The sequence below is a fragment of the Ceratotherium simum genome, chromosome 20 (genome assembly GCF_057802395.1).
Source record: "Ceratotherium simum simum isolate JZ-2026a chromosome 20, ASM5780239v1, whole genome shotgun sequence".
Taxonomy (NCBI): domain Eukaryota; kingdom Metazoa; phylum Chordata; class Mammalia; order Perissodactyla; family Rhinocerotidae; genus Ceratotherium; species Ceratotherium simum.
Window position 1 is genome coordinate 28,164,503 of NC_141919.1, and position 21,887 is coordinate 28,186,389.

A 21,887-nucleotide genomic window follows, 5' to 3' on the forward strand; every position below is an offset into this window, starting at 1 on the left:
GAATTGTGGTCCCGCACAGTACAGCTGTAGACACTGAGGCTAGGAGGCACACGGAACTCACCCAGGCCCCCTGCTCGTTAAGCAGGGAGCTGGGACTCACAGTGCCGTCTCCGTCAGTGCCTATGCTCTGGTGGGGAGGGGCGTGGGGGGTTGGATTGGAGTTAGCCTGAAGATTGCTCAGATACCAGCAAGCATTATGAGCCCAAATCTTACCTTTATTACAAAAAAACTAGAGGCCTTCAGTTCTGTTTCTTCATTCTGTAATAATCTGACCAGGGCTGTTTGAAGAGGATTCCAAAGAATAGTGTTTTTTCCTTACAATTTACCATTAAAAAGTACCACTTCGGCCTCAAAATTGTAGAACTAAAATATATATGTACAGGGGCTGGCCCGGTGGCACAGTGGTTAAATGCCTGTGCTCCGCTTGGGCGGCAGCCGGGGTCCATAGGTTTGGATCCCAGGCGCGCACCGACACACCGCTTCTCAAACCATGCTGTGGTGACATCCCATATAAAGTAGAGGATGGTGAGCACGGATGTTAGCCCAGGGCCAGTCTTCCTCAGCAAAAAAGAGGAGGATTGGCGACAGATGTTAGCTCAGGGCTGATCTTCCTCATTCATAAATAAATACATACATACATAAATAAAAATATGTACATACTCTTAGACAAAAACAGTTTATATTTTACCCTGAAGCATATGGACTCCTGTTGCATGGACCGGCTAAGGGGCTCTCTCTTCACACAGAGGCATACACACGAGAGAAATAGAAGTGTGTGAATTTCAGGACGAACTGGATTATCTTCATCTTTTAAAAACATAGTGTGAATGATAGAAGACCACACTTGAGTTTTACAATTGCCAGTGAGCTGTAATCTAAGCAGTAAATGTCTCTTGGAGGATGAACACGTTCTTGCACACATCTGCTGGGGTAATTCCCTGTTCTGTTGAAAGGATCTCACAGAAATGGAATTTTTAATTATTGAGAAATTCCATTCAGAAATAGAGGGAGAATGAAAAGCTAATTATAAAAACCATGCCAAGGGTAAGATGTGGCCTAGCATCTGAAAAATATTTACTTTTAGTGAAAATGAACTTTTAAAAGAAGTTAATGTCCTCACCTTTGGGCTGAAGATTAAATTGCTGGGCCAGTCTAATATATGTTTGAAGTTGGTCAGCCAATTTTTCATAACAGAAAAACCTTAGAGATAATGTAAATAAGGTAGTGTTATTTTCATGAAGAAAATCTGCATGTTTGGAGTGACCTTACTCCTCTCTTGCAGCCACGACTTTTTATGACCTGTTCACGGCTAGTTGCAAAGACAGGGAAACTGAGGGTGCTACGTGGTGGTGTCTGGTTCATTGTGGGAGCACATCTGCCAGTTCTGATTCTGAAACGAGAGGAGAGGAAAAAGATAGCTCTTTTTAGCTAGATAGAGGAAAAAGAGATATTTAGATAGAGGAAAAAGAGATATTATTTATGCCCTATCCTTTTTCATTATTATTGTAAAAACAATAAAACAACAACCTTAACAAAGAAAAAGAAAAACCCAGGATTTCACTAATCTAAACATGATGTTCTTCATTTTTGCTTATTCATTGAAATCTCTCTCCATATTGTGCATGGCTGTAATCACTGTGTTCATAGTGACTGGAGACATTTTTAATTGTTTTGCATCAGGAGTTCTTAACTCTTGTTTCATGGACTCCTTTGGCAGTTTTTAGTAAAGCCTATGGATCTCTTTTCAGAAAGACATTTTAATATTTAAAATAAAATACACAGGATTACAATGGAAACGATAATTTGAAGTGCACTTATTAAAATATTTTCGAAATTAGCTTGTGACATGGTAATCTGTGCTTTTTTATCAGTGTATTAAATAACAAGACGTGGCAGATCCATAGTTATGTAATTTCTGAGTAATTATGAGCATAAATATTTTGAAACTGTGGATCTGAAGGTGGAGGGGAGGGCAGGACAGTTGAGGAATTTCATGCCTGATGGTTCCTGTTACCTGGGTGAAGGAAGAGGCTCAGTTGACTTTAGAATGGGGGGAGTTGGGCTGGGACTGGGGAGTGGGGAGGTTTTGGAACAGGTGGGGCAGCATTGCTTAGCTCTTACTGTCTCAGATCCTGTGCAGAACCTCTTACAGATGTTATTTCTTTTAACCCTGAGAATAGCTTCATGAGAGTTGTTACTCTTGTCATCTTTACTTGACCAATGTAGCAACTAAACTTGGAGAAATTACCCACAAACAGATCATTGAAAAAATATTGACCATTTACTACCCTCAAAGGAAGCCCCCCTAAGTAATCCGGAAGCGATGTCCTGATGAGTAATACAATGCAAGGCCACAATGGGTGCAGCATTAGGGTTCAGTCCCATACCTTTGACCAGAGCCTGTCTTACTGCCTTCTGTCCACTCCCTGAATTGGGAAAGATAAAAAAAATTTCTAAATGACCATAAGGACCGCTTGAGATTGGAAATCCCAAATTTGTCTTATCTAGAAGACAAATCCTGAAACTCACTGTTAGGTGATTTTTCTCCTGAAGCAACCATCTTAGAAAGCTGGACAGAGCAAGACAGTGGTTCGGGGCTGCAGGAGAAGGGACAGTCTGTGTTCACATGGGGACCATACCCTGAATCAGCTCCTCTCAGGGTCACAGTTGTCTCCACCGCAGAGGTTCTTCTTCTGACAGGTCACCTGGAACACGTCTGTGCTGCATTGGCTTTATAGCTTTTCGTCACTGCTTCCTCAGTTTTATTTGGAGACATGATGCAGGGGTATTTTAACTTAAGCATAAATTTTCTCAATGTGGGTTGCTGCTGGCATAATTGAAAGACAGGAGGCAAAGAGGTTGGGGCAGGCCACAGACAGAACAATTCATAGGTGACAGTTTCTAATAAGGGTCAGATGTATTCAGGGGCCTTGGGACAGCTTCTGGTGTTCAGAGCAGGAAGCACACCCCAGCATAGCAGCTTTTGTACTTATCAAAGAAAAATGAGGAGACCTCTTAATTTTTCCTTTTCCCAACCATTCAAATAAGTACCATTCACCAAGATAAGTAAATGCAGCAGGAGTGTATACAAATGTTCATTTACACTGTTAAAAAATGCCTGTGGGAAGTTGGATAAGAGAGAGATGCTTGAAACTTGACTGTTGGGACGCAATTCATTGAAGATTAGCGAATGGGAGATGCCTTTACTGGGAGGCAATGTTCCTTCCCAGACCTCACCAATGAATGCGGTTTCAGTAAATATACAGAAAATGGGGATTTGAGAAACGTACACACCTCTCTCAAAAAACATCAACAAAGCAACACTGCAACCCTTCATGGTGTTGGATGTTGGTACTGTATCAAAACAAATATTGCTAAGGATAATTAGTCTTTATCTTTGATTTATTCTGTTTTTTTGGTCAGATATCTTTAGGCCTTCAGGCTTGAGGCCAGAAATAAATAGAAAATGTGTCCTAGTCCTTGATTTGATAATGCCAATAGCAAATCATATCTGATTTATATTCATAATAAATAAAGGTTTTTTTCCTTTGCCTGTCCTTGGAGTAGTAGAAAGCTTGTAAGCCAGCCTTCCTAAATTGTGTCAAACAGGAAAATTGTGATTCTTTTTACATTTAACACTGAGAATTAAATGATTAAAGTATTATTTCCATCGTTAATTCAGAGAGATCTAAAAAAATAGAGTTTAGAAATCCTCCTAAGTTGTAACTAACTTCACAAATCTGGGTGGATTTTTATAGGGTAGAGAGCCCACACATCAGTGACTTTAGCAGGGCCTCGTTGTACGAAAAAGGCCAGAGTGCCTTTTTTTGTTTTTTTTTTTTTTAAGTAAACAATCCAGTAATTTTGAGTTCAATTAAATGCTTTTATTAAAGAAGAGTAAGAATTTCTGGTTCATTTCTTGTAAACAATAATTTCAAATAATGAAATTTCCTCTAAGAAACAGGTGCTCTTTAATATTAACATAAAAAGAAATAAAAATGCAAATACAAAAGTACTTAGAGAATGTTTGTTTTGTGGTTTAGGAGGTTTGCTTTCCCCACCCACCAGCTGAAAGATGTTTAGTGACACTTAATAAGTACTCAGAATAAGATTTGTTCTAAAGCTCTCTGTATGCTGTAATTATATGCTCCTTTCGCCCTTTAAATTTGAAATCAACTTGAAATGAAGGATGGAACCCAAACAGGCTGTTAGAGAAGTAGAAATGATAAGTGATTGATTTTTCTCAGCATAGATGACATTGTCTATTTTGTGATTCAGCAATTGCTGCTATATACTATCAGTGAAGTGCCTCTTCCAACATGAGATTGTGATGTTGCCTTTAATATTTAATTTATTTGCAAATACTGCTTTTATGTCTGGGTTTTCTGCACAGCCCAGGTAGTAAGTACAGAGGGGAAGCTCTGTTTTCTGCTAAGGGAGTGTAGGAAAGAAGGGCACGCAGCTTTCAGAGGCTAGCCTGTTTCCCCCACGACCTTCTCGCCCCTTCTGTTTGTTCAGGCCGTGTTATTTTTGCTGTTCCTGTGACTTGCCCCTGTGTCTGTGCTGAGCTGGAATTCAAAACTAGGTCTGTCTGACTTGCCAGTCCATGCTTCTAACTACTATGAAATACTGTCCACATGGGGAAGACAGGAGGAGTGTGGTGTTTGGGCAAAAGGTACTGCCTGGATATTTAGTTTGTACGCTATGCCAGGTGCCTTTGATAACAAGACGAGTAGAATTTGTCCAGCCCCAAAGGAGCAAAAGATGGACAAGCAAAGAAACATGCCTGATCAGCAGGCATTCTTAGCCAAAGGTCATTCTGATTTTCTGGGTGGGCTGGTCTGGAGAGTTGCTTGGCTGCCTGAGGTTTAAACCTAAGCCACTCAGAAAATTGTAATAAAATAATAGTCCTATTTTGCATCTAAATATTAGCTGCCGCTACTAAGCTATCATCAGTTTCTCACCTTGGCAAGTGAAAGTGAGGCTCGTGAAAGGGTACTGTCCAAGAGCTTCTGAGATCTCGTCTTTCCAGCCTGTCATCCCTTAGCTGTGCTCATGCTTCTTAACTCAACTTTGCCTCATGTTTTTCCACCTTTGAGCTTTGTTACATCTGTCTAGAATGTCCTTCCTCATCCCACCGCATGTGCACTGGCTGAAACCTGCTAGTCCTTCAAGGCGAACTCAAAGTCCACCTGCTCTTGCTGGCTTCTCTAGTCTCTAAAACCCCCTTGGGCAGCTTCCCTGAGCCGTGGGCATACCGTGTCCCCACTGCTGCAGGCTCAGCCAGTGTGCAGAGTCCCCAACGCTCTCCAAGGCAGCATCTGACCTTGTGCAGAAGCATTGCACGTAGCCTCTGAACTCCAAGAAATTAATTACAGGAAACTTCTGACTTTGGAGAAACCCCATTTTTACTCTCTTACGAGTTCTCGGGAGCCAGCCTCATGGAACTGACCCAGCAGTACCTGGACTTGGTGACTCGTGGCCCTCAGTTCAGAGTGGTGCACAGGTCACCTGCCTGATCTCTCCTGCCACATGACCTAAGCCATCCAAGCAGAATCATACCTGCTTCCTTGTCCTGTGTTTGGTGTCCCTCAAGTGGCTGTCATGAAGTGCATCCTCTATAGACCGTCTTCTAAATCTTCTCAGTAGAAGAACGGTGGAAGTGCAGGGGTGGAGGAACAAGCTGAGGCACACAGGCTGGCCTCACCTTTGTTCTGCTGGTCCGACCCTCTCTCCTTCCAAACCCACTAGCACTTTATCTTGCTTACTGTGATTACCGGCTACAAAGCTTTCTTACAGCTATTTTTGTATGCCACATTGAGCTCCTTGAATACACGGATCATTATCTTTTTCACTTTTGTATCTCCTTTTGCATTTTGCAAAATGTCTTTTATAGAGAAGATATTTAGTAAGTATTGAAATGGCCGAAAGAATGAATTACCACATTATATATAATAAGGAAACAATCACTCATTTAGTCTGTGGGTATTTACTGGGCACCTACTATGTGCAGCCAGTGTTCTCGTGCTGGGATTCAAAGGTGCTTCCAGAGGATTCTTACTTGGTGATCTTCCCTGGGGTATATCTGCTGATCCAAAATAAAACAGTGTGTGACTAGGGTGTTGACGTAGTACTTTTAAAGAGTCATTTGTTAACTTGTCGGTCTGTGTCTGAACTGCTACAGCCTTTCTAGTTCTAGAATTCTTTTGTGATTCTTATTTAATGTTTCTCAGGGCCAACAATCGCTCGTTAGCCTTGTTCTGAATAAATGCAGCCTTCCCTCTGATGCCCGTCACCTCTGCCCGTTTTTCTAGCCCTGTCTCTTGGCCTGGCTGAGCTCATTCCTCTGCCCTTTCCCCTGCAGCCTGCTCCTTGACTTTTTCTTAGCTTCTCACCTTTTGTGGGGTGAATCTCACCAAACAAGCAATAAGATAAATGACTTCTAATACATATCGTAAATAATTTAATTCAACACATTTGACATCATGAGCCGTTTATTTTAATGCTCTGAACTTGAAGTGTAGAAATAACTTCTTGGAGGGGGCGTGGAGAGACCGAGGACTTCTCGTGTTATCAGCTGATGCCCCAGGGTTCAGAATTAGTCTTATTGTACCATTTCATGGTGTCTGCTATTTGTAACATCCTTAGATGGCTGAGATCAGAACAATTTTGTGTGGCACAAGTGACGTGAGACTGCGTATTAATTGCTGCCTCTCACAAAAACAGCCCCAAGCCTGCGGTGTCAGTTCACTGTGGACCTGGATTTTCAGTGTTCCCTTTTCCCTCCTTCCCCAGCCGCTCTCTAGCTCTCTGGGTACACTGATTTCTCTTGGTCTCAATCTGCTCCTCTCTCTCCTCCTTCTGAATCTTGCTCTCATGCCAGCTGTTGCATTCTGCTTTTCCTGCTGGCTCAGTTGTTTACAGTCTGTCTCCTCCCCCAGACTGTAAGCTCCTTGCTGCAGCCCTCCATCATATCAGTGTTCCCCCAGCATTGGCCAGTATTGGCACATGAGTGATTGACTTAATGAATACTGATGAGCAGAACATAAATTTTACAGGCAGAGTTGAAAAAAGAAAAAAGATTCTGCTTTAAAACCTGTATTTAAGGACTTGGAGCAAAATGAAAGTTTCAGCCTCAATTCTCAGACTTGCCTGCAATAATAGTGATGTTCACTGAGTCCAACATCATTTCCTTTTTGAGTCGGGAATGTTAGCTTGCTGTGTTGTGCTTGGAAAAGTACATTTGGAGAGCAAAAGGACAAAGGAATTAGCTAATACATCATTATCATTAGCTTGTTACTTGTCTGATAGGGAAACACTAATTAAAAAGCATTTGTGCTGGTTTGGAATTACCTGCCTCTTTATGGAAGAAAAAAGAAACAACGAATAAAATTGGCAAAACAATAATAAAATCATACTACAAATCGTATTAGAAGGGAAAGAAAGGGAAGGGGATGTGCTTTGAACTTCCACCTCCTTCACGGCTCGTCATTTCTTGATGCCCTTTGCCAAGCTGTGTGCTCAAGGAATCTAATGATACACAAAGCCTCATTGCCAGATACTTCATTAATTCCCCCATCCATTAGGAGCCTTAATGGCCTATGCCATTACAATAAGTATGGAAATCCAGTCCCCTAAGAAAGTACAGCGCTCTATCAGTCACATTCGCCTGAGGATTCTCTCAGCCTTTCACATAGAAGAATAGATAAAAAAACATTGTACTTCTTGAATTCCCTTACACTAAAGGTTCTCTGAAAAATCAACACCTTTTAACCCTTTAACCCTCCCACCCAGTGGTTCTCAAACTGGATCCCTGGATCAACAACATCAGCATCTCTGGGAAATTGTTAGAAGTGCAGATTCAATGGCCGGGGTCCAGACCTACGGAAACTCTGGGGGTGGGGCCAGCAATCTGTGCTTTAAGCAGGCCTCAGTGATTCTGACCTCTCTGACGTCACTGTGGCATAGTTATAGAATGAGGGCTCTTTTTTCACTGTTGAGAAAACAGATGAGCAGGTCCATAATTTGACCAAAATCTACTCGTTTGGATTCAGTTTAATTCAACAAGCACTGACTGAGCAGCTGTTATGTCTTGACATCCTTACTAGCAAACCGTAAAGGAGAATGACACCTTAAAGTCACTCTCTGGTGTCGTCCATGTCAACATTTTCCTGCTGTGCTGTGTTGGTCTCCCTGGACGTCAGCCCCTCCTCGACTTTGTCCTAAAGCACCCAAAGTGACAGTTCTCTACGCTGCCTCATTTGACTTCTCAAACCTCCTTTATTTATTAATTGGCACTCAGAAATTGGCTCCTTATCTCTTTATCAGTGCGTCACTGACGCCTCAGACACTGAACGGCCGGCAGAATGGCCCTGTTTTTCTGAACCCTCTCCTTTTATTTTTATTTATTTTTTATGTGAGGAAGATTAGCCCTGAGCTAACATCCATGCCAATCCTCCTCTTTTTTTTTTTGCTGAGGAAGACTGGCCCTGAGCTAACATCCGTGCCCATCTTCCTCCACTTTATGTGGGATGCCGCCACAGCGTGGGTCAGCAAGTGGTGCGTCAGTGCACACTCGAGATCCGAACCCGGGCCGCCAGCATTGGAGCGCATGCACTTAACCTCTACGCCATGGGGCCGGCCCCCCCTCTCCTTTTAAATGCCCGGTAATCTTACTCTTCACACGCTCCCTTCAATCCCTGTCCTTCTAGAAACTGATGTCGTCTCTACCCTCGTCCATTTTAAGACTTTAGGCAGGTGCTACAGAGGTTCTTTACCACAGAAGAGACTATCCAGCCCTGACCTTGAGTGAGTGGCTCCATTTAGAGGCAGATGCAGAATCTCTGTGAAGAAAGGGTAACGAGGTAAAAACACTCAACATTTACGTTCCTTCTAATAGCCACTTCCCTAGTCCAGGTCTTCATTATTCTTTGCCTCCGTATTTCCGTGGCTTCTAACAGTTTCTTTTCCCACCAGTGTATCCTTCATTCACCTTGCTGCTAGATGATCTTTCTTAAATAGCAATTCTGTCATTGCACAGCTTACTAACTTCCGACATGTGCCCACAGCCTAGAGCAGGGGTCAGCAAACTAAGACATGTAAATAACGTTTTGTTGGAACACGGCCACACCCATCATTTGCAGATTATCTGTGGTTGCTTTTGCCCTACAGTGGCAGAGTTGAGTAGTCACAACTGGAACTGTATGGCCCACAAGCGTAAAATATTTATTGTCTGGCACTTGAAGAAAAATTTGGTACTCCCCCTGGTCTATAAGATAAAGTTTCGTCTTTTTACACTTAACATAATTACTGGTATATTTGGGTTTAGTTCTACCAATTTACAATGTGCTTTCCCTCTACTCCCATCTGTTCTATGTTTCCATTTCCTTCTTTTCTTGTCTTTGTTTGAATTTATTTTTCCTTATTCTGTTTTTTTCACACTATTAGTTGACACTTTTACCCTTTTCCCAGACAATTTAAGAATATTAGAATATTTTTTTTTTCTTTTGTGAGGAAGATCGGCCCTGAGCTAACATCTGCCAATCCTCTTCTCTTTTTTTGCTGAAGAAGACTGGCCCTGGGCTAACATCCATGCCCATCTTCCTCTACTTTGTATGGGATGCCGCCACAGCATGGCTTGACAAGCAGTGCGTCGGTGCACGCCCGGGATCCGAACCGGCAAACCCCGGGCCACCGCAGCAGAGCACGTGCACTTAACCACTTGCGCCACCAGGCCGGCCCTAAGAATACTAGAACATTTTCAACTTCACTTCGACCACTCTATCCTTATATGCTACTATTGTCATCTATTTAAATTCTCGCTATATTTAAAACCCAGAAGACATCACCATTATTGTTCATAAAGCCAATATTCATTTAGATTTGTCCACATATTTAGCATTTTGGTTGCTCTTCACTTCTTCATGCATATCTCTGATCCTTAAATATCAAAAAAGAAAAGAAAAAATCTTTATGTTTGACCTCACACTTGAATGATAATTAGGCTGGATATTGACCAAATTTAATTTTCCTTCAGAAGTTGGAAGACGTCGTTTCACTGTCTTGGAGCATTCACTGTTGCGGGTTAGAGATGTGATGGTAACCTGAGTTTTCTCTTGTCTGGAAGACTTTGGGATTTTCTCTTTTTATTTGAAGGTGTAAGATGTGTCTAGGATATGTTTAGGTGATTTTTTTTTTTTTTTTAATTAGTCTTACTTGTTGGGCCTTTTTTTAGGTCTGGGAAATTTCTGTTACTTTCTCTATTTCTATTTGTCTAGAATGCCTTTTAGAAAGATAATAGAACATCTGGATCGCTTCTACTACTTAGCATTTGTGTTGCATTTTCCTTCTTTTCGATATTTTCTTCTATGTTCTGTATAATCTCTGGGCTCCATCTTCCAGTTGCGAATTTGATCTTCAGTGGGATCCATTCTAATATTTAGCACATCTTGATTTTTTTTGATAATCATATTTTTAAATTCTTAGAGCTGACTATGTAGTTATTACTGTTTTTCAAAATTGATGGGATATATTTTGGAAATCTATTATAATATGTACTGTACCTCTTTTAAACTCATCTTCTGTTTCCACTTACCTGACTCCTTAAGTCAGTTATTCTTCTCTTTATTAATTCTAGCACTTCTCTCTTAGAGCATTACTTTTCCTCAAATGTTTGTGATTTTTGAAGTATCTATTGGTATTTTAGTTGCGTGTCTTAGGTGCACTTGTTCTTTCTTCAGCCCAGTGAGAACTCACTTGTCTTATTGGTGACTGATGGGTCAGATCAGATTACCTCACCTGCTAATGATGATCGGGGACAGGGTGGGACGTAGGGCTGGCCCAGCAGTGGGTAGCTTGTCTTTTAGGTATTCGCTTCTACTCTTGGCACTGTCCTTGCCAGAACTGCCCCTCAGAGACACCTACTGATAGCTTTTTGCTGGGAATCTGCTCCTTGGAGTTAGTTGCACTCTTTCTTGTTAGTCAGCGCTATTATGGTTTCATTCTTTTTCCTATATCTTTATTTAGGGTTTGTGGCTGGAGGGATGATAGCAAGGGCTAAGTCTGCCATCTTGATCAAATCAGTCACTGTGTTTCTTTAAAGCCTTCCTTCCCTCGCTTGCCCCCAAGCATAACTCATTGCACCAGTTATTCTGGTTCCATATAGTATTTTGTCTCTACTTCTTTCATAGCACTTATTCCATTGTAATATTCTTAAGAAGTGTCTTATTTCTGCTAGTCTTTGCTCTACTGAATTAAATTCTGTAGCCCAGACATGTGTAGGTGTCACATTGCCCACAGTTGTTTCAGCCAGAGTAGAAAACAACTGGTTTAGTAGCAAACAATTGAAAATGGAGTTCGGAAATAACTACGTAGACTGTGCTACAGGTTACAGAACGGCCCCCCTGCTAGGTTTTGTGGAGTTCTCTATCTCTGCAAGAACCTAGTTGGTGTTCAAGTCAAACCTTTCAACACTGTGAACGAACATCTTCCAAAGCAGGGAATTACAATAATCTCCAGTTAAGTTGACTTTCTAAGGGTACTGGTTCTGTCCTTAGAAATGGCCACCTCTGGTCTTCCTCAGAAAGGATGGCACTTCCCTTACCAGATTCCAAGGATTGAATCCTCTCTGGGCTTAAGTATGTTCTCTCTGTCTCCTTCCCCCATTCTGGAGGGCCCCTATTTATTGAGGAAGTTACTGGTAAAAGAGGCTGAGAGTTACCAATTCATTAATTAGCTAAGTCATAATACTCTTTCTTACTCTTAAAAAATCCTGTTTAATTATGGGGCTGGTTCAGTGGTGTAGTGGTTAAGTTCGTGCACTCCACTTTGGCGGCCCAGGGTTCATGGGTTTGGATCCCGGGTGCGGACCTACGCACCTACACAAGCCATGCTGTGGCAGGCATCCCACATATTAAAAAAAAAGAGGAAGATGGGCACAGATGTTATCTCAGGGCCAATCTTCCTCAGCAAAAGAAAAAAATTCCTATTAAGAAAATAAGAAACAGTTTCTTCTTTTACACATCTGTCAGTATCTGAACTTATTCAGACACAGACCTCTATGTAGTATGAGTAGGCTCTTAAAAGATTGTCTGATTATGCCTGTGGCTCCTGATATGAATTTTTGCTGTTATATCTGCCATCATATTTCAAATGTTTGAAATTGGCAAAAAGATACTAAAATACCAAGAATTGCTAAGAATGTATTGAAACTGTTACCAAGAATTGCCAAAGAGATATCCAGATAAGATGTTAAGTAATGCTTTTATTCAGAATATAATGAGTCTTATTTTAGTTCTGTCGCTCTCGCTCTCTCTCCCTATAATTTCTTAATCAGCTAAGTCACTTCCTTAACTTCCACTTAAAAATGGTTAATTGTACATTGAATCCAGATGTATAGGACGATCAGATAAATGCCCAGAGTGTAGGGCCCTTATGGGGACTAGTGAGAAATAAGACTGCTCAGGGGACCATGAGGGGCCTTTTGTAAGCTTCCTCTTCCATCTCATGCTTCTCCTTTTTTTCTGGAATGTCTTGGAGATAAGGAGAAGCCATCGAAGGACATTAAGCAGGAGTGTGACATGGGATTTATGTTGTAAAGAGATCACTCTGGCAGGCCCGGGGAAGATGAATTGAAATGGAAAGAAATAAAAGATGGAGAGACCACTTGGGAGGGCATTGCTTTGCTGGGGGGGACGCCATGGGCAGAGGCAGTGGCAGGGTATAGACGGGTAGGGAGAGATCAGAGCAAGATGCAGGTACAGAATCTATAAGACTGCAGTCGCTGATGAGCTGTGAGGGCGGAGAGGAGTTAGAGTCAAGTGCACATTGATTCTTACAGGTCTGTAATAAAATATACAGTCCCCAAAAGGCCTTGAGTTCCAGCACCATTTTTGCCCTGGGAAGGAAGAATGTGCCTGTAAGCAGAGCCGTTGCACCCGTGTTGGCTCAAATTGCAGACCTTTTTATCCTTAGGAACGGAAAGTCGAGCTCTCTGGTCCTTCTGTTTCTCCTGCTTTCCCAAGCTGACCCTGCGTTATTCTACAGCCATCTTTTCCTGCCCCTCCAGTGTTACTTCACAAATCTTACATTTAGTGAAGCTGCTTGATTTTTCCCATCTCTCCTAACAAATGTGCTGATGATGTTGAGGGCTAATTGTATGCGATTTAATTTTCAGATTGTGGTAATCATTATTGCTGTTTTTATTTTCGTTCTCTCTTCCCCAGGCATAGTCAGCTATAGATACTCAACAGAATTATGCCCTTTGGGGTGATTTTCAATTTTTTCACTTTGGGAGGCATATTTTTGTGTCAGTCATGAAGGGTTGAGATTTGGATTATTAAACACTTGAGCTCCTGGTTTCCGCGTTGGACCATTTAACACTTTCCATTTCCTTGTAAATGGAAGACTTAGCCCATCTGTGTGCTGTTTGGGTATTTGTGAAGACCTCATCTGATTTAGGCGAGTATGTGCCTGTCTTCCAAACCCATATTCTATCGCTTGATATACAGAAAGGCCTGCCATGGGGGAGGTAAAAGAGAAGTATCTCCAGCATCCATGGGTGATTTACAGGAGCACCTAGGGCCTTTTCCTCAGCTCAGGGCCTGGAAAAGCATGTGCAAACAGTTTGTGTCCAGCAGTATATGGCCACAGCAGTGTGTTTCCTTGAAAGTACACAACCTATATTGCCACAGTCGCTGTCACCACTAGGGCCCCTGGAGGGTCAGGACTTGATGTAATCAGTTTTCTTCATCTTTAATAACTATTATTCTGTAAAGTGTGGAAATTGGCTGAGTTACAGAGTTTGAATTGATGCTCTTCTTTGTTTTAACCCTACAGAAATGCATCTTCTGCAGACACCGGGTTAAGAAAGTCTCTGGGGCCTGTATCCAATGTTCTTATGGCCGCTGCCCGGCCTCTTTCCATGTCACGTGTGCTCATGCTGCTGGGGTGCTGATGGAGCCTGACGATTGGCCATACGTGGTGAATATCACATGTTTTCGGCATAAGGTCAACCCAAATATGGTAAGATCTGCTCTCCCTTCCCTGATGTCAAGGCTGCATATGGGTTCCCAAATCCTGTACACCTTCCAGGGTTAGCGTGCTCCACTCTGTAATGTTACTCATTGTTGACATGTCTCTACTGTGAGTTCCTTGAGGGCAGGGATTGTACATTATTATTTACTAGTATTTGCCCAGGACCCATCAGTGTCTGGCACATGGCTAGACACAGTAAATATTTATTGAGTTGAATGAGTGAATGAAGAGATGAATGAATAAAATTCTTTATGCCTGTTCTGGTTTGAGATTGGTATACAGGACTGCTGAATATGGTTGTACAGATTGTGCACTGCACGTATCGAGGATGGGAGTGGGATCATTTCTGGGAAGGGTGTGATGTGAAAGCACTGCCTGAGATCATGCAGTGTTCAATCCACGCACCTGTACGCTCTGGCCTTGGGGTTCTATTTCATCTCTTCTAGGAAACGAAGAACAGCAACACAGTAAAGGGAGAGGGAGGGTGGTCCTGAATGTTTGGGGCCTTGCTGCCTGAGATGAGAGAAGCTGAGGATAGCATGGAGGCCCTGGGAGAGGCGAGGACAATCTCAGAAAAGCAGAAATGTAGAAGAGAAGTAGAGAGATCAATTTTTTTGCCTTTTCCATTTTACTCTGGACTGAACCTATTTCTGGGAAAAGAGTATTTACATCAGTTTACCTGTCCTTGAATGGAATCTTTGCTTTGTTTTAATGCTCAGGAAAATTATGACGATGTAGAGATGGTTGCTATGCCTTGGTTAGCTTTCCAGTTCACCGTAATTGTTTTTGGCTGCCAACAAGGAGGCTAAAGCATCGTATCGACCTCAGCTTTGCTAACTTGCTGCCCTTTGTTATCCCTGGGAGGCTTGGCCACAGACATTTGCAGCCTAACATGCTTGTCCTCTGTCTGTAATAACCTCCCGTGAGCAGCCTGCCAAGTTTCAGTATGGGCTTGAGGAGCCATGACCCATTCACAACAAATCTCTCAGCTTTTTAATGATTCCAGCAATTTCCATTGGCGTGTTGAGAGATACTTGATGTTTGTGGGTTGGGGCTCTATACGGATGTGTGTGAATGTGCAAATGTACAAAATGACATCACCAACAGTCACATCTATTTTAAAATTATTTTCCATTGTTTTAGGTCTGAAGTTGTATATTCATTCATGCTTTTTCCTTAGTTTCTTGGGTTGATGGGCTCTTACTAAGAATAGTATCATGTATTCAGCTGAAAATACATTTTAGCAACTTTAAAAAATTATAGTAATAACACATTGCATTGCATTATTGTGATGCTTTGCCATTTACAATGTGTAGTCACTAGCGTTACCTCATTGGTGACACTTGGGAAAGCATTTTGAGATGTGAACAAGGTCGTAACCTCTGGAGTGAGATTAATTGGTGTTCACACTCAGATTCTGCCAGTGATATGGTTGCAACCTTGTGCAAGTTCTTATCTCTGAGCCTCAGATTCCTCACCTACAAACAACAGCGTGGTTACCTCACCATGTTGTTTTCAGTCCATGGCGCAGAGTAAGCCCTCAGAAAATGAGAACTGTGTTACTACTACTGCTGCTGCTGCTGCTGGCTTTGGTGCTACAATCCTGTGTGGACTGGGCCACCTGAGTAGTATTATCCCCGCTTCAAGGAGCAGAACCCCAAGTTGAGAGCAGTTCAATTCCTTGCCCAAATAGACTGAGTTAATGAGCAACAGGTGCTGGAGTGTAAATGCCTTTTCAGCCCATACTCTGTTATTTGTTGGATTCCAAACCCCAAACCTCACATGGTGCTAGAGGTGTTCATCTAGAGCTGTGCTTGGGATCATACGTTCCCATTTTAATATTCCGGAGCTCTGTGGTTACTGATGATTATACTGAATTGCTATTAAAGAGATACAGGTGTTTCATGAGGACGTCATTCCTCTTAACTGTGATGTGTGGTTCAGTCAGGTTTATGTTACTAGTGTGTTTCGTAAATGATGATGAAAAAGAAAATATTTGACTTTGAGGTGATTTAGAAACTACTCTCCCTTACAGACACAGTATAAGCTTGGTGTACTTTATAAAGGGTGGGGAAAACATGATGTAATTTACAACACTACATGTGGCCATTTTTCCTTATGAGGGAAAGATTTTAATGTTCGTAAATTGCCTTTGCAAAGTCCTCTGGGGGAAGCACTGTGAATACTGGATTTCTGAAATATATTCCCGAAAGCTATTACTTATCCATTATTCTTCAATTAGACTCCAAGTATGGATTCCTCCCCAAAACGTTTGACAACTAACCAGAGGGAATTCATAGAATCTGGCAACTCTGGCTTAAGAGCATTGTGATTGCCCCTATTGCATTAAATGTGCTTCCCTTTTCAAGCATAAAAAAGTTCAAATTCATTCAAGTAGTTCTCTTTGTGTAAACTATGAATGCTAGGGCACGTGCTCCCTAGAGTCGGAACTGTGGTTTGTCTGTGCTCTCACCCGTGCCTTGATTATTTGGGAGTTATGGGCTGTTGCTGAATCATAGCAGTGAAGGCTATAAAGTTCAGGCTAACTTGGTAGCCTGACACAGAATAGAGGATGCCTGTACGATTTAGGTGAAATGAAGTATAATGCTGCAGTTACTTCAGTGGGATCTCCATTTTTACTCACTTTAGGATTTTTGTTTCCTTTATTTTTTTGTTTCTTCCAATTATTTGCCTTTTGCATCAAAAAGGACTATTTTAAGTCAAATTCTACTCTGCCATAAGTTATTTTAAATATAGCTTATTCAATGTTACTGAGCTTTGAGTGTAAAATCATTCTGCATAATGGTATAAAAATTTCATCTGATTTATTATCATGCACTCTTCCATCAGACAGTAAGCACACTTTGTAATTAGAAAGGTAATATTTGAAAAAATAGGTAGCTTTCAAATTTTTAAAGATAGAAGGAGTGCACAGCTAATCTCTTATTATAATCTAAATATTAGTATGTATTTTTTAGTGTTTTGGTCAAACATATTTTTTATGGCATCTGCCATCTTTCAAGTGTAAGGTTTCATTCGTGTGTGCATGTGTGTATGCACACGTGTTTATGTGTGCAGTGCTGTGATCCAGTGTGACCTATTTCCTGGCTGTATTTCTGAAGGTTCCATTGGATATAGTCCTAAGCCATTTATGTGAATGTTGCACAGATGTTTGTAAGGAAAAAACAAAGAACACAATAAATAGTAAAATGGTTTTGAATTTGGGAGCCTTAAAAACTGACTTCTTCTCCAAAGCAAACAGTGAGCTACTCATAAATTATATACTTCCTGCAAAGTTCAGCCACCACAGGGGCCATCTCCTCACACCTGAGTAAACTAGACAGGTGTCCCATGGAAGGGGTGCCTGGGTAACGGAGGACGACCGAGGAGAGAAAGATGGCATGCACAGATTTTTTCCCAAGCAAATTACTTCAATAAACCTTCATATTAGATTAGAATATTCCAAATATGCAGTGTCAGAGCACCAGAATCACTTGGACTTTATGCATTAATCCATTGCAATGAACTCTTTAATACAGTATCTTATAAGAGGTACATCATTTTTATCCTTAATAACCTCTCCTCTCGAAAAATAGGACATTTGAGGAATTAGGTTCCTTCATAGTTTTCTAAGTTGTGGCTGTTAACATGGAGACAGACACCAATTCAAATAAGAAGAAGAACTTGTATAGAGAAAACAGTTTTTTTCCTGCTATTTTGTTTATTTTTTTCTTCAATATTATTTTAACTAGATCATATTTAACTAGATCATTATTTTAACTAGATGACTTAACTAGATATAACTAGATTAACTAGTATTTTGTCTTTTTATTTCCAGCAACTAGCACTTGCCCATTCATAGAAGCTGCTTGGTATTAATTTGCTGAAAACTCTCTAATGCTAGGGAATGGGATTAGTGGAGAAGAAAGGGAACTAGTATTTATTGAGCATCTTCTATGTCAAGTGTATATTAGATATTTTAAATGTGCATCTTATTTCAAGGCAGTGTTGGTGTGGATAATGGAAATTAGTGGTTATGTTGGCTTCTGTATTGGTACCTCCCACTCTGGAAGGTTCTCTTGTCTCTTGTTATTTTGCCCCTCTGGCCATCCCTCTTCTTCTATTCTGGCACTCATCTTAGTAATAGAACTTGAGTCCTTGCTCAGCACTTACTGACTTCTTTTTCCTGGCCTCTGTGTCTTCAGGCCAGCTCTCCAGGTAAGCTTCATACAACTCCTTCCCTGCCATCACTATGCATGGCTAAGGACAGGAGGGGACTCCCACATTGCACAGGATCTGGTGAAGGGCTCGAAGCAAGGTAGCTGTTCTGGTTAATCTATGCTTATGTAACTAAGCTTTGGGTGGTAATGGGGTGGGGATACCTTCATCACTAACTTAATAAAACTTTTCTGTGGTTATGCAGAAACAACTCTCACCTCGCCAGCATGTGGAACAATCGATGATCAAGGCCCCTAAATTCTAAATCATGCAATAGCAGTTCTTATCACAGGAGAATATTGTATGACATAATTATCCTTTCAGTATCAGTTATTGAGAAAACACAATGACAAAAAAACCATTAAGAAATCAATAACACTTTTATGTGAATTGGTTAATAGTAAAGAGAGTCTGCAGTGTTTCAGGTTTGTTATGGATTGATAGGGGGAGACCCCAAACACTCATTCCCACTGTAAATTCCCGTTTAATTAGCCAAGGATATAGAAATGTGGCAGAAATGGGTTGACCAGATAGAGTGGGAGTGAATGCAACCTGTCATCACAGGACTTTTCCCTGCACCCTGTTTCCACTGTGAGCACATGCAGTTGCCTGTGTGTACGGTGCTGCCAGATCTGAAACAAAAGACATATTTTGGCTGTACCGCAGGCTTTTATACTTGGGACCCATTCAGGAAAACTGATTATCCATGCTTTTCATTTAATAAAATGTTTATAAACATGAAGCTATCCTAGTCCTTAAGCCAGAATCAAGGTCAACAAAACCACATATCTACTAGGGGAAGAAAGTAGACTCAGTTCCTAGATGGGTACCTGAGCAATATCTCCCTCCACCTGTCTAGAATTCTTGAAAGCCTGTTTCACCTGAGTCTACCTGTGACTCTGGTTTATGATTTTTATTCTAGTTAGTTCTAATAGGTTTTTTGGTTTGAAGACCAGAATTACATTTCACCATAAGTGTATGTTTCATTTCACCACATTGTGCCTCTTGAACCCATGATGGATGGTCATAGGATTATATTTTTGTAATTAGGCAGAATTTAATTAATTTACATTGGTAGGTAGGACTTTGCTTAGCTATACTTTATATTATTTCACCCTTTTGAGCATCATCCTGGGTTATAGCCTTTTATGGACCCAATGGGTACCAGCTGACCGTAATTTTCTTCTTGATGCTCCTGTCACACTTTGACCAGGTGGATTCAAAACTAGGCAGTCTGCCTCAGAGCCCAGACTCTTAGCTACTATACTCTATTACCATAATAAGATAGGTTAAATAAATATATGAATAAAATGTTTTGGGAGCCCAAAGAAGGAAGCCACTGATTCTGTTGGGGGCAGTCAGGTAGAGTTCATAGAGGAGGTAACATTTGTGTTGGTGCTAAAAGGAGAGTTTGAGTTTGCTGGTAAGATAAGAGTAGTAATGATGTTTCAAGTAGAGGGAATGGCATGTGCATGAACTTCTGAAAGTCCTGATTTATCTGGAAAGGTTGAAGAGTTCAATATGGCTGGAGTCTAGGACATGTTGAGATGATGGCGGGGTCAGGGAGAAGTGATGATAGGGGAGATGAGGCTGGAGAAGTTGGTTGGGTAATCAGAGAGTGAAGGCTTTGTGTACAGTGGAACTCCCCTTTTTATATGTTCCTGAATTAAAATTGAAAATTTCTCTCCTTTCTTCAAGTTAGGGAAATGAGCTTGGCTAAGCAAGGATCCATTTTTAGAGATGAGATGAGTGGCTGGAAAGTGTATCCTTTCTAAGTAGATGGGCCATGGTGAGGTGGAGGTTGTTTTGGGGAGGCCCCCCAGGAGCAAGATCCACAGATAATTGATCCACCCCTTGATTGAGTGCAAACATAAGCTATCAAACAGCTGTCTCACATACGAATGTGCGTCTGCGCATACACACACCCAAACACACGGAGAGGGACAGTGCTGAGACCAGGCAGGAGAAGCTATTAGTTGTCTTGTTTCATGAGTTTCCCACTCTAGACACAGCTCCTTGGACTTCTCTTCATCTGTGTGTCTCAAGGCATTCCGTTGACTACTTTGCCACTTCTTTAGGCATAACTTAAGAGAGTTCTCCTTTATCCTGTAGTCAAGGGTCTACCGTAGGAGGTGTATGTTCAAGACAGTGGTAAGACGCTCTATCTTGAGATCAAGTGGAGGCTGATTGCAGAGTAGAAGAGACTGAGTAGATGCAGGGAAGCTAGTCAGGAAGCTGACGGTCTAGTTCAGGTGAGAGGAGATGGGAAACTGGATTTCCACAGTGGCCACGTCAGGGCTGAGGAGAAGCATCTTGGTTCAAGAGACTCGTTGGAGGTAGGCTCACAGGCCTTAGTAACTACTCAGATGTAGGGGGAAAGGGAGAGAGCGAGAAGTCTTCCAGGGATGACCAGATAAGTGAGAATTAGTCACAAGTGGGAGTTTTGTCTGCTTTCAGTGCGGCCTTCTAATGCCAGTGAATTTGCCTTGGCTCCAGCAGGGCTCATATGACAAAGGCAGCTGTGGGTTGAATCCATCCTTTCCATTTCCTTTTGTTTTCCCTCCTTTAGTCTAGAGCTCAATTCCATAGCTCAACTCTGTCCTCTTTTAGTTTCTCTTCCATCCTTTTAAGAAAGAGAACGAGAATTTAGCTAACACTCATCTAACAATGATGTGAATGGTGCCATTTCCACAAACCCTTGTGTCTTGTGTCTCCCAGATCTGGGTGTCTTGTGTTTCGCTGGCAGTGGAATTGTGGTGGTGGTGGTGGTTGTTTTTCCTATAACAATTTGAATATTGCTAACTTCCATTCTGTTCAGTAAAGTGTGTTATGACCAACTATACTCATCTCAGACTTGCATATAATTATCTGGTGTTTGTATACGGTTTGTTTCTTCTGCATAAGTTATTTTCCAAATGTCTGCTGAATTTGCACTGATATTGAAAAACAGAGTTCTGACCAAAGCAAAGGTCTGGGGTAAAAAATTCTTAGCAAGGATTAAAAAAAAAAAACAAAACAGAAATGTACAGTCATTCAGGCCTGAATCTGATCTCTTCCTAAATCAAACATACATTTTAAAAAAGAAATCCTTCACCTTTTTATCAATAGAAATGTTTTGTTGAGATCTCAGTCCATTCATCCCAGATGATAGAAAGTTAAGGCCAGATTTGCCTGGGAGGAGAAATATTTAGCAGAGACATTTTAGAATATTTACATTTGGAACCAGTCTTTCCCTTGTTCACTTTATCAGGTAAAACCAGGGAAGACAGTGTTTTTCTTAATTTTATTAAGAAAATTAAATATATCCCATTTCCAACTTCTCTGTTTAATACCCCTCATTTTAGTTTCCGACTCCTACTGCTGCAGCCATTCCCACGGGAAGGCCGGGGTCAGTGAGCGTAGAGCTTTTCTCCCCTTGCCTTCTGTCAGGAGAACAAGGGCTTGAGTGGATCTGCAGCACATCCCCGTGGCCTGGGCCTACTTCCCTTTGGGGATCCCATTGTTCATGCCTTCTTAGCTCCTGTAGTTCGGGAGAACCATCCTGCAATCTGCTGGGCCTGACTGTGGGGCATAGAGGAAAAGTTCCGCTGACACTGACACTCTCCTCAGAAGCTCCCACAGTGACCTCACAGTCC

The 21,887-nt window shown here is 41.5% G+C and overlaps 1 protein-coding gene across 6 annotated transcripts in view; it reads left to right on the forward strand.

Moving 5' to 3' along the window:
- KDM4C (lysine demethylase 4C) overlaps positions 1-21,887 on the forward strand; it is a 389,491-nt gene that overhangs the window by 315,497 nt on the left and 52,107 nt on the right. For 5 of the 6 annotated variants that reach the window (XM_087444566.1, XM_087444571.1, XM_087444569.1 and 2 more), the window contains one exon: positions 13,837-14,022. In XM_087444566.1, the coding sequence (XP_087300692.1) occupies positions 13,837-14,022 (186 nt within the window). Of the gene's footprint in view, positions 1-13,836; positions 14,023-15,553; positions 15,656-21,887 lie in introns of all 6 variants that reach the window. The other variant, XM_087444572.1, reaches the window with a different exon arrangement.